Raw genomic sequence first — 13,894 nt, 5'->3', positions numbered from 1 at the left:
TACATTTACATTTGAATGGACATCTCTTTTATCTTATATACTTTATCACTCCTTTCTTCACCATCTGTGGGAAACAATCTAACAATGGAGTCAATGACCATGCGCAATGGAACCGAGAGGAGGAGTCACTCGATCCCGTGACTCTAAAAGACTTCTTCGAAGAAAAACAACTTGTAACACTCCGAGCCCAACACTAGATGTCGGAATCGATATGCATAGCATGTGAATCTGCAGCACAACATGCCACGAACAGATGTACAATGGGTAAGTGACATTTTCCATATATATACTCCTTACCTCACCCACCTGCGGGAAAACAATCTAACAAAGGGCTCAATGCCCTTGCGCAATATCACTGAGAGGAGGAGTCACTTGATCTTGTGACTTGAAAAGATTGTTCAAACAAAAACAACTTGCAACACTCCAAGCCCAATACTAGATGACAGACTTATGCAAAGCATGTGAATCTACAGCACTACATGCCACAAACAGATGTCTACTGGGTAAGTAACAGTTTCCATACATCACAGGGGCATATCTCCTCATGCAGATATGCTTGCAAGTGTATTATAATGCACTCTGCCTTAGGTCTCTTAAGGCCTGCGTAAGGGTGACTTACATATAAGACATGCAGCGACTTTGGGATGGCATACAACAAGTGGGCCATGTTGTGTTTTCACACATGGTTTGCACCATGTCATGCAGCCTGCTGTGGCAGTCTACATGCCATTTCTATGGGGGCCCCTTAGGGTGGCATAATACATGCTACAGCCTTTAGGGACCTTCTTTAGTACCCATGCCCTAGGTACCCGAGCTACAATTTACTAGGGACATACAGGGGTGCTAAAGTGTGTGTCAATTGGGTTACAATTGTCATTTACCTTTCTAGGGCTAGGAACGCTGGCACTGGAGCCTGGTTAACAGGTTTCAGAGCACTGTCAGAGTAAAAACATGCATCCAGTAGTTCAAATGAGGGCAAAAGTTGGGGTAGGTGGGGCAACCTACAAAAAGCCTGGTGCCCTACAATTTTATGTTATGCCATGGAGTTTGTATAGAGCAACATTCACCAATTTGTGGACCTCTTGGTACTTTGTAGGGAGATTCATGGGCTTGGGGAGATGGGCTTTTATATAACCCATGCACAGGAGTTTGGTATTGTTATAAGACAAGGGTTGACCCTTCGGTGGTGTTTCATTTGAAGTGGGAGATCTGTAACCCTTCATGCTAAGTGTGAGAATGAGAGGTATGTCTTGGTTATCCCTGCAGGGTGCTCAGCAGAAAGGTGCAGACTTTGTAGTTCTTCTTTAAACCCAGGCCACTTATGGCAGTGATCTTGTGACCTTCCACACAACCTAGATTGTTGCATGTAACTTGAATTCGTAGGACGCTGTTTCTGGCCCTTCACTTCTTCATCTGGGGTGTAAGGTTCCCAATATAAACTCTAATATAAACTTGTTTGCTTGAGTTCTTGTTTCCACATCTTCATCTAGTTGAATTTTGCACTCAGTTGGTTGTTCCCTATCCAGGGTCTGTATGCTCTGTTAGCATAACTGAGTGTGAATATCTTTCTGTTCCTGTGTCTTGGAATCCTCTTGTTCTCCATTCCACAACAGAGATCTCCTCTTGCAGGCTCTCTTCCCAAGATCTCCTGTCCCCTGGCTCTTTGTCCATGGATCGTCCGTGTCCTTCATATCCTCTGTCCCATGTCTCCAAAGGATGGATTAATAGATGGAGACAGAGGTTTATAGATAGAGATATAGTCAAACAGTTCCACCTTTTGAGGGATGAATCAGCAGAGCAAGCCATCTATCTACTGTTTGAGAAGAAGACGTTCTCTCTGCTACCTGCACTGAGCAAAGGATCAGTAAATTGAGGTAGGGATTGCTCTGCCAAGGGTGTGATAACTCTTCTGCATGCACTGAGTGAGGGATCTGGCAGCGAAGCAAGGGATGGCTCTACTCTTAGTGACAAATAGTTGTGAGAATTGCTACTGTTTCTAGCTAGGTGGAAGTCTACTTCTTGTTCCAGTTCTATTGTGTGTTTCAAAATTCTGCCCAGGATGACTGCAGGGACAGTGAAGCAATATCTTCGCCAACAAGACCTCCCCATGGAATTCCACCTGGGGCCGTCAGAGCTAAGGCCAACACCCACAGACCACGCAAAAAATCTAGGGATCATTTTAGATGACAAGCTCATCATGACGACTCAAGTCAACACAGTGTATACCTCTTGCCTCCACATCCAGCACATGCTGCGAATTAACTTCAAGTGGTTGCCTCAGAACACCAGACGGACTGTCACACAAGTACTCATCACCAGCAGGCTGGATTATGGCAATACTCAGCACCAGAATCTTCAAACAACTCCTTCACATGCTCTAGACCATCCAGAACGCAGCCACAAGACTGATACTCAACCTCCCATGCCGCACTCACATCACACCGTACCTCAGGTAGCTCTACTGCCTCCTTGTTCAAAAGTGCAGCCAATTCATACTTCTCACACACACACAAAGCCCTTCACAACACTAAACCAAAATACCTGAACCTACGCTTTGCCTCACTCACACACATGCCCCGCATCTGCAAAGGCAAAACTGGAGCTTGCTCTTTCTCCTAAATCGTACCCAAGACATGGAATGACCTCCCTCAGAGCCTCCTCCTCATTTCTTGAGTTCCAAAAGAAACTGAAGATCTGGCATTTCATATAAGCACTTTAAGATCACACACCTACACACCTTGCACAAGTACCTGGATATCCTCTCCGGTGATTAGAGTGCCTACAAATCAACATAGCAATGTGGCTCGCTGTTTCTAATCAATACTTTTATTTGTAGAACCAGGAGCTGGAGAGAGAGTTGAAGAGGGAGATGATCTAAGGAAACAGTAATTGAGGGGGCATGGCCTGGCAATATGCCTGACAGGACATAAGCCTCAGAGCTCCTGGCCAGTCTTTTAATCTAATCGTCCCCAATCCTGCAAAATCCCGACCATTGCGCTAGAAAATACACCATTCTAGAGAAGCTGAAACGAATGGTACTGGAATCCTGTTGCAGCAAGACGAGAGGCAGCTGCAGTGGGTCCTGACCTGTGTGAGCAGAGCAGGCCACTCTTGGGATTCGAATGAGGCCTACACTGCGCGGTGTGGAAGTACGCAGTGGCTTACAGCAGTGGACAAACTCAGATGGCAGACACTTGAAGCTGGCCTGATCATCAGTGGGCAGCCCTGAGGATCCCTTCACAAGCCTCGCGAAAGCCTTGGGGATCGGCTGCTGCTGGCCAGCGAGGTGAAGGGGCCACATGGGAGTGGAGCCACTGGTCAGAGCCACCAAGTGCACCAATCCTAGCGGTGCAGCTTGGTCTCCATTTCAACTACAGCACGATAGCTGAATCCCCTGACAGGGAGGGTGGCCCCTGACGCAGGACCACTGGTTTCCTCCAGGGGGCTAGTGTGCCGGATCTACCACTCTAGAGGGATGCCAGAGAGGGGCAGGGTCACATCTGCTGCGGCAAACCACTGGCACAGTACTGAGGCCTGGCCCCACCGGATGCAACATGACCAGCCTGCTGCGACTGCCCAGCAGCGGCCGGTGGAGGGACAAAGAAGTTGTCGGTGGTGCCCCCCCCCCACACACAAGTCAAGGCAAGGACCCGGTGTGAGAAGGGACATTGTTTCCCCTGCAGTAGAAGGCAGACCTGAGGGGGCACCCTGAGACACAGTTGTGGACCAGTATGGTGGAGCCTGACTAGGGCCCTGCCTACGCTGTCGAGTGGACTTCCTGAAGGGCTCCTCCGCAGACATAGGGGCTGGCAATTGCCAGGGACCGAAGACACTGCTGGGCGCACTGTTGCAGCTTGAATCTTGTGGCTGTGCATGGGGTTTTCAGAGCCTCCTCAGGATCAAGTGATGTAGAGGACGCACCAGAAGGGGACGCGGAGCCCTCCTGAGCCAAACTACTGGCAGCAATACAGGGATTCAGAACTGCACTAGAACACAAGATAGAGTCAGCGATGATCGATGTTGATTTGTTGTGGGTGGACCTACAGAAGGTCGTGGACAAAGTCACGACCGTGAAAAATAACATTGCAGATCTGCAGGAGGAGGAGGTTGGTCGCTTTCAAACGTAAAAATTGCCCAGGTGACCACCGTCACAAAGGAACTGGAACGTTTAGGAGAGGATGCATAGGGCCGCATCCGATGTAGTGATATCCAAGTCCTGGGGGTTTCCTGAGTGGGCAGCAGGGGGCGCCACTGAAAAGTTCCTAGAGGATTGGGTGCACACTGAACTCAAATCGTCGGGGCTCTACGACTTCTTGGTAGTGGAAAGAGCGCACAGAGCACTGGCGCCGTCACCAGGGGCCCCATATGTGGTCATTATAGCCAAAGTCCTCAACTACCGCGACAGGGACTGCATCATTCGGGCAACAGTTAAGACACAGGGGATCATGCAGGATGTCGACATGTTTCCAGTGGCTAATGAAACTGAGATGGGAGCCTCGAGCCTCGCGCTGAACTTTGTGCCTGAAACATTTGTTGCCCTGGAGGTGGGAGTTGCGATATCTGAGTGGGAGAGTGGATGCCGGTATCCTTCGAGGGTTATGACAGTGTGCCTGCCACATGATTGGGGGATATGAGGGGTGCCCGGGGGAGCTGGTTTGGGGTGTGGGGTGTGACCACATCTTGTGCTCATGGGATGATGGACCTCGATGAGCTGCCCACTGTGTCCCGGTAATACGCACACCTAAATTAGACTGGGCAAGGGTGATTGCTGGTAGAGCAGGCTCTGGGACGATCAGAGATAGTTCTGTTTCACTTGAAGGAGAATGTCTGTCCGGGAATCTGACTGGTGGAGTGAGTTAAACAGTCCCTGTTGGATGGGTTGGGAGGCTCCGTACATTCTGGCACATGCCTGGGGTAGCCATTGATAGTCGCAAAGTTGAACTAAGTTTCTCCATGAGAGGTGGGAGGGTTTTTTGCATGCAATGTGTGTTAACATTCAAAGTTTCCAGCAGTTGGTGGGGAATTGGGGGGCAAACACATGGTGGGGAGGAGGAAGGCCGTTCCAAGACGTCATGTACTATGATGGGGGCTGACTTGAGACTCCTGGCATGGAATGTCAGAGGATTAGGAACATATACCAAGTAGTACAGAGTCCTTATGTTTTTTTAAATGGCATAAAACCACCATAGTCTACCTACAGGAAACACATCTCAACGATGTGGGCTCCACATTCCTAGCCAAAAAGTGGCAAGGAGAAGTATTTAATTCCTCCTACTCAACATACGCCAGGGGGCATGTGAATTTGGGTTCCCGTTCTCCCTCACGTATATAGAGGTTGATCTGGGAAGAATGTTCGTCCTGCTGTAGGGGACCTTGGACGGACGGAACCTGACCATATTGAATACCTACGCCCTAAACAGTGATGATTCCACTTTCTTCCACAACATCCAAGACCCATTAACGCAAGACGTGGACACACCGCTACTGTTGCTGGGAGACTTCAACTGTATTTTGGACCCCAACCATGACAGGGCAACTCCCAGGGTGGGCACCAAACCCTTAATGAGAAATGCGCTTCGTGGGGTGATGCAATACATGGGCATTGTTGATATTTTGCGGCTGTGTCACCCTGCACCTGTTATTCTATCACACATCAAACATACAGCCGACTGGATAGTATACTGGTAGCAGGACTTCCATGGGTGGAATACATTGAGGTGACTCATCTGACGTGATTCCTGTTGAATCATTCCCCAGTCAGTTGTGCCATGAACTGGAGAGACCCTGTGCAAGAGGCTAGGTCCTGGAGGATGTCGGTTGACACAAGCGGTGGTGAGGGGCATGGGTATGGGCTTAACCTACAGAGTATGTAGGCAGCTCCAGCAGGAGCTAGGCAGGGAGGAACCCGCACTGGCCTCACCGGAGGCCGTGGATCAATCTCATTCTGACGCACGATGCAGGGAGCAGACAGTATGAAGACGAATATCTGACATATGGGACCGACTAGATAAATACACACTTAAACAGTTCAGGCAGAGACTGCACAGGGACGGGTATAAGTCAGGTCGGTTGCTTGCCTGATAGTTTGTAGGAAGCACCTGCCACCGCTAACTGCGCACCTGATGTCGATGGATGGCACCAGGGTTACCACCTCTGATGGGATAATAGGGATATTTCAGCAGCATTTACGGCACATATATACTGCTGACCCCAGCATAACCCTCACATGCTATGTCCCATTGCACAACTTGCTGCAGAGTCGCTGAACGCCCTGGACAGCTTGAGGAATTGTGCTCAGCATTGAGTATTCTCCCAAGGGCAAAGGCATCAGGTAGTGATGGAGTCTCCTGGAGGTCCTTCTGGAGTCATGTGAAAGTGGGGTACTGCCTCCATCCATTAGGGAGGGAGAGGTTTGTATGTTTCCTAAGCTGGGTAGTATTGAGGCTGATCCATCTGCCTATAGGCCGCTCAACATGATCAATGCGGATGTGAAAAAACTTTGCAAGTTACTTGCCAACCGCCTGGTGCCATATATATCCCGGCTGGTGCACGAGGACCAGTGCAGCTTTGTCCCTGGTTGGAACACCGGTATGAACCTTAGAAATCTTGCTCATGTTCTACATGAAATGGGGTCACGTGACGAGGAGCTGCGCTGGTCTCCATCGATCTAGAAAAAGCCTTTGACACAGTGGACTGGGGCTACCTACTCGAAGTGCTTGAGAGTTAAGGGATTTGGTTCTCATTTTCAGGATTGGGTCCGGCTGCTTTACACCAACCCTACTGCAAGAGTGCACATGGGTTGAAGCCGGTTAGAGGCTTGAGCACTGGAACGAGAGACAATGCAAGGCTGTCCCCTATCGCTGCTTCTGTCCCCAATAGCAATAGAAGCTATGGCAATCTGGGCATGTCAGATACTTTTGGACTGGGGTATAAGACTGGGAAACATTGCCACATAATATCGCTATATACAGACAATGTGCTTTTCTATCTCGCTTCCCCGCTTGTAGCATTGCCCATTCTGTTGCAACTCCTAGATGAGTTTGGAGACCTGTCCATACTTCGATCTCTAATGAAACAAATCTCTGCTATTCCCCCTGACTGCCCCGGTTGGTACACCCCCAGATCGTCTCACAAACCTGGGACTGGGTTGGGAGATGGCACATTTCCGACATCTGGGGATGCATGTGGCCCATACTGAGATACAGCAGCTACATCTTAATATGGGTAGGGTCCTTGATGCCCTGCAGAAGTCAGTGGCCTCCTGGAACATAATGCCGCTATCAAGGCAGCTGGCTATAGGCAGAATGGTACTGCCGCCAAGATTCCTGTACATGCTGCAGAACATGCTTTGCCTCATTCCTAAGAAGGTGTTTAAGTGACTGAACTCCGTGCTTATCTCACTGTTGTGAGTGGGTCACCGCAGTAGGATGAATTTGACCACGTTGACCCGACAATATGCAGAAAGAGGCATGGAGGTGGTGGGACTGATAGCGATGATACCAAATGCAAGTGTGGATGATAACTCACATCCAGATGGGGGGATAGTTAATTACCGCATTGCTGGAGTGGATTTTCCACAAACTTGGTGTACTGCAATGCAACCTGAGGTGCTGGAGATAGTCCGTTAGAGTGTTTGGTGGCTGAATGTCTTTCCACCACAGACTACCATGTACAGTATAAGTGTTTCCCGAACTGCTGTTTTTGTTAATATGAAAACAAAAAATAAATGTTAAAAAAAAAAAAAAAAGGAAGCAGTGGTCGCTCAGCACTACCAAGTTTCAAGAAATAGGGCATTGTCGTGCTGGTCAGACACAACCACTGGTAATATCACATGGACCCTTGGTTAGTGGTGTGACTGCTCCTATAAGTTAGCTGTCGTATTGATCTGCTTAGCCAAAGTTGTGCACTTATTTGAATGCATTAAGAACAGAATGGAGGACATAGAATTCGACTACCAGTTTTGCTACAGGAAAGACCATTCCTGACATCTCAGAGAGATACGCTCCGACACATGAGCCCCCACTGTGGACTCCTCATAATAGAGGAGAGATTTGTGACTAATGTGACCACCTCCAGCATCTAAGGCCCACGGCACAGAATTAAATTATATTTCTTGGGTGAGATGTCTTTACTATAATTACCAAGAGCACTTGGGTAACATGTTGGAGCGGGCCACCGAGGACAGGACACTACCACCAGATCTGAGGTAAGTGCTTTTTATGGCCCTGCTCACATCCAGCAAGCTTGCTGTGTTCTGCGAATGTTACAAACCAATATGGTTGATTAATATTAAAATCAAAGTCTACATTAATTTACCTACAAACCGATTACTCCACTGTATTCAATCATTGATTCATGCTGACCATCATAGCTTTATGCTAAACCGGTCTATCTGGCATGATAGCCAGTGCCTCCACATCACTTTTGTTCTTTCTCTCACCAGCAGGAACCTCTAGCTTTATTGATGGCTTTTGATTTAGCTGACTGGAAGTATTTGTTAGCATTCTTGTGGCTCTAGGCATTGACCTATGATTTTATCATACATCGGCTACTCTGTAACAAACCCATCACCCAAATTCACATTATTATGTTTTTATTCTCCTTGTTCTCCATTGATAGGGCACCAGGCAAGGGTCTGTCCCTTGTTTTTACTTTTTACCTTGGCCATTATGCCACTGGCCCGTGCCTTCGAAGCAGATGGGATCATAGGTGGGTTGTGGTGGGAAGATGGTGTTGAATAAAGGGCCTCATTCTATGCAGTCGATTTGCATTTATGCTTAACCCATTGATAGCAGGACTCTGATATATGGTGCACCCGGACCTGTTTGTAAGGTCTTCAGACTTACAAATCCACCAAGACAAATAATTTCTTTTTCCAGTCCGAGCTGCAGTGAAGGAAGCGCTTTCAGGCCAGAAACACAAGTTGTAATCAACTGGCTTTAAATTTCTAGGAATACATGTTGCTGTCTCCGTCTCGAGGAGCTGGACCGGGAATGTCACCCTCCCTTTTGATTCACTATGGTGGCACCTGGAGTGCTGGTCTTCACTTCCCCTAAACGTAATGGGGAAGTTGTTATAACAAAGCTGGTATCTCTATCAAAGCTGTATTAGATTCTTCAAAACCAGCTGTATCCTCACTATTCTTCTTTGAACTCCTCAGCTCCCTGTTTTGAAGTTTCCAGTGGAAGCGCGGCTCTGCCAGAGCTTCCATGGCTTAATGCTGACAATCTTCCTGGAACGGCAGGCTGGGAACAAGAAATATAGGGCCTGATTACAACTTTGGCGGAGGGTGTTAATCCGTCCCAAATGTGACGATATCCCACCCACCGTATTACGAGTTCCATAGGATATAATGGACTCATAATACGGCGGGTGGGATATCCGTCACATTTGGGACGGATTAACACCCTCCGCCAAAGTTGTAATCAGGCCCATAGTCTTAAATTACCATGACTCAAAACTCCTGGTAATAAATTATTGGCCCTCCACTCTGATCTAGCTGCCAGACAGAAAGATGGATCAGGGATGACACCTCTCCTTTACACTACAGATAGGAAGGCAAATGCCCAATGGGCCTTTCCCTGCCATGAACCTTGTCATTGACGTGGATCGTTTTGTTGCATGAAGTTGGATTTGAGAGCGGCTGACCAGAAAGACCCTCCTGTGGGTGGGAACTCGCTTATATGAGGTGACTTCTCTTGAGGATTTATCAGGGAGGGACTAGACTGGTATTTTGTGGCTGGGGGACTTGCTGACCCAGACAAGCCTTCTTTCCTTCCTAAACCTATAGAATGAGTTTACCCTCCACAAATCCAGTGGCAGCTGATGATCCCTGAAAGTGGTGGGGCATGATACTTGCCACAGGTTCATCCCATTGTTTTCAAAATTTGCCTTAGGCTCCCTCACACACAAATGTACCCAAGCACTCACGCTCACTGTTCCTCACTCACAAATGCACGCACACACACACACACACACACACATTTTACAATCACTAACCCTCACAACTACTGGTGTACATGGGGCTCTTATTTGAACACAGGTGTATTTCTTTAATAGTGCAGCAGGTGCTTCACCTGTTGCACCATTGATAGTGGCACCCCACCTTACTCCCACTTCCTGTAACATTTTCCCCCTCACTCACTCATTCTAACTCACTCACACTGCTTTACTTACTCCTCACTTTCCTTTTTTTATACTCGCTCCCACTCATTGATTCTCAGGCTTTCATTCGCATTGACCCCCTCAAACCCATTAAACTAACACAGCCTCTCACTCAATCTCATTCTCTCTAAATCATTCACAAACACACTTTCCCTCACAAATGGAAAAACAACACTGATTTTTTTACTTACCTTTCTTCCTTTGCTGCCAGCTCAGAGGCCCCATGGCGGCAGCAGAGGAATCTGTTGCTGGACATGGTAACCCTTAAGGCATGATTCCTAACAAGGAGCCAGATAGTGCAGCAGGGCCCAGTCTCAGAGGAAGTCCCACCCCATGCCCTTTCCCTGCTTCCTGATAGGACTAGAAGAAAATGTGCTGCCTGAGGCATGCGCACTATGCTAAATAAAAAGGAGAGTTGAACTACGCCCTCTCACACAAGCAGTCCAGACATCCACACTGCAGCTGGATCATCACTCAACCCGCCACCTCCTACTTCTCCTGTGGACAACCAGGAGTGCTGACCTGCGCTCCACAGATTGCACGTACACATGAAAATAGTGTTTGAATGAACACTGCTAAATTCAATTATTACAAGTGTAATATTATTTAGCCGTGGTTCCTTGGGCTCACAGGTGGCAGGGCGATGTATTCCTTAGATGAGAAGGAACTGCTCTTGCACACATCACCCTTTTTTTCTTTATCTTTAGATGCAAGTGACATGGTGGACTTATCTCCCTGGTCATTAACCCTGGGACCAAAGCCCCTCCATGAAAGAGGCCTGGGAGGGAGATGTAGGTGTCCTGGTGGTGGACGACTGGAGAGATGCACTCACAGCTCCACATTCAGTGACCATTTCAGCCACATGCATTTTAATTACATTTAAGTATCACCACACAATCTCTTATAAATTGTCTCATCTCTTTAAAATGGCTTATCAATCTCATGTCAGGTGCTTTACTGCCCATGCTATAATCTTCCAAACAATCTGGGTGTGCCAGGTCATCCAGTGTTCCCTCGGGATAGGTCCTATTGGCGCTCGTATAGATGTTGGGTTGGCCAAAACCATTTACCCCAAAACAAACCCCTTACCATTTTCTAAGATCTGGACACTAACCTGTATGCACCACAAAGGCACTGTTGCATTTGGGTCTGAGGATGGTCCAGCAGGGCACAGCTTAACAGTGAAGGATGGCCTTCCAATACCACTGCAATTTTGGGTAGGAAGCATGAACAAATGTATGCTCCTCAAGAAACCAAAGTATGAGACTTGCGGGTGCCCGCATAGGCAAGACAAGGTTTAAAGCTTGTGGAAAAAAGCCTTATCATATGAAATGGTGCCTACAGGAACCGTTAAAGGAAGTGGAAAACATGGTCTATGAGGCCCCTTTTGGGTTCCTCATTTCTGTGTTACACGTTGTAGACTTCAGTTTTTGCATGTCAAGATCGCATCAAACACCATTGAATCGTTAAGATGTGAAATGTCTGATGATCAAGTGCTGTTCTGCTTTCTCCATTTCTTTTATCCCTGAATGCCATACCCAAAAATCAATAAAATGTTTATAACACAAACAAATCCTAGTATGAGCAAGCTGTCAGCCTCAAGTGCTTAAAATCTCCCATCCATCCAGTCATAGATGCGCACACACCTGACCTCTGGGCTACTCCACAGTGACCAGTTCTCAGGTCCTAAGTATGTAGTGCATGTGTGCTGAGGCAAGAAGTACCTACAGAATTTAAAAGATGCTTTTTCTCTGTTTTTGCAATTTCGACCCTCGCCTATCTGGTGTGATACATCGCAATTCCTGAAATAATCTCAGTCAACCGCCTAGCACAGTTGCATGAAAAGAGCAATAATGTTTTGTGTTTCAGTTGCAGAAATACTCCATTTATGTGTAAGTAAAACAGAAAAGCATTGATCACCTTTTTGTGTCTTCGCTGGTGAAATCAGAGTACTCCTTGAGTAAAATGTATTACGCCTTGAGATAAATATGTATGTTTCAGATCAAATTCTTGCAAGATTGCCCAGCTAACAAAGCAGCTAAGAATGTGATGATGATACAAAGTATCAGCCAATAAAACCAAGTAATACTGCAAAAAAGAATTACTTTGCACTTAATATCAAGCCAGGAAATTGTTTATATGTAACTTAAAAATATCCTAAATCCATTTCGGTCTCTCACCATCTTCCTACTTCTCTGTTGCTTCTCTCTTCTCCTTTTAGGTTGAGCCTGTCTTTGCCCGGGAACTGTTCCGTCATGCCCAGCAGATTGATCCACAGTTGCTACATACCGGTGCAAACCTGGGTTTGAGCAGTGCCCCCGACAGCATAATCAAGATCCTGAGGGAGCTGTATCAGTCTTGAGGACCAGCTTCACCCGGGACAATATTCAGGGCATTGACCGGAGGAACAAAGCCAGATTGTTGCACTGCTGGACTCTACCTGCACCGGAACACCCGTGCCATTTAAACCTCCAGGCCCCATCCTATTAAACACAGAACAACCTTTTGCTTGGTTGCCTTGGTCCTGGTAACCCTGGGATCACTTATTGGCTCATGGACTTTTGTGTGTCAGGAGCAGATTCAGCTTGATAGTGCAGTGGTCCACGTGCTGCATGCTCTCAAGGCTGCAATGAGAAAGACCCAGTGTGAGACCCAGTGTGAGCAGGACACTGAGTGTAGTGATTGCAAACACCCACCTGTGATTTAATAACTAACAATGGTAAATCTTGTCATTGGAGATAATGTGAAAAGGGAAAGTTGAGAATAGGCCTTGCTGGTAGGGGGGATGGTGTGGGCAACAGAAATAGCCTGGTGCTCACTAGGGGCCCAGGGCTCTTACTTTCCTTCATTACCTAATTTTATTTTTTATGCTTTTGTAAAATGTGTTCCTTTAGAATCTTGATGGTGTGGTAATGACATATAAATAATTAAATATTTTCTTTTTGAAGGCTGGTATTTGTCATTCAGTGACTTTGAGGTACTGAGTTTGTGGTAATTGCAGGGAGAGGTCGACATAAATAAATGCCACAGAATTTATAGTCATGAATCAGGCATTACTGAGTGAGTTAGTAGGTGTAAGTGGGCCAAATAAGCAAACCCTATGGACACAAAAGGAGACTGCTTTGACTGTGGCACTATGGGGGTCATTATGACCCCCGTGGTAAGTGCTGCTTACCGCCATGCTGACTGTCGCCAATATACCGTGACCGCAGCAGTATACCGCTACCCGCATTATGACCCACACATAGAATTCCGTCACTATACAGACACACACACAAGTCCGCCAGCCCAAAGGTCGGTGATAAACTGGCGGTACCAAAACCCACACCTTACGCCAACAGAACTATGTCCACAGCATTATGACCCACGGATAACCGCGGTGGACATTCAACCGCGGTAAACCATTGGTGGTACATACTGCTGCGGTCAAAATACACACACACATACAAAACTACACACATTGGACAATGCAAACTACACACACCTGACACACATACACACACCACACCCACACACTCACACCACTATAAAACCCACTCACACACATTACCCACAACCCTTTACGACTCAAAAACTTTGAATACTGACAGAGAGAGACACCAAGAGCACCCGGAGAACCAGAGCCACAGAACACCATCACCCATACACCGTCCACGCACCTCACTGCACACACCCAAACACATCATGCCACACACCCTCACACATACCACTCACACTACACCCATGGCAC

General features: G+C 47.3%; 1 protein-coding gene across 2 annotated transcripts in view; it reads left to right on the top strand.

Moving 5' to 3' along the window:
• LOC138303867 (interferon regulatory factor 4-like) overlaps positions 1-13,111 on the top strand; it is a 126,046-nt gene extending 112,935 nt beyond the window's left edge. For both annotated transcript variants that reach the window (XM_069243368.1, XM_069243367.1), the window contains one exon: positions 12,386-13,111. In XM_069243368.1, coding sequence (XP_069099469.1) covers positions 12,386-12,526 — 141 coding nt within the window. In that variant the 3' untranslated portion in view covers positions 12,527-13,111. The remainder of the gene's footprint in view (positions 1-12,385) is intronic.
• The last annotated feature ends 783 nt before the right edge of the window (positions 13,112-13,894 follow it).

This window comes from Pleurodeles waltl, chromosome 7 (assembly GCF_031143425.1).
Source record: "Pleurodeles waltl isolate 20211129_DDA chromosome 7, aPleWal1.hap1.20221129, whole genome shotgun sequence".
Taxonomy (NCBI): domain Eukaryota; kingdom Metazoa; phylum Chordata; class Amphibia; order Caudata; family Salamandridae; genus Pleurodeles; species Pleurodeles waltl.
The sequence above is the reverse complement of the archived record's forward strand: the minus strand, read 5'-3'. Positions and strand labels throughout refer to the sequence as shown.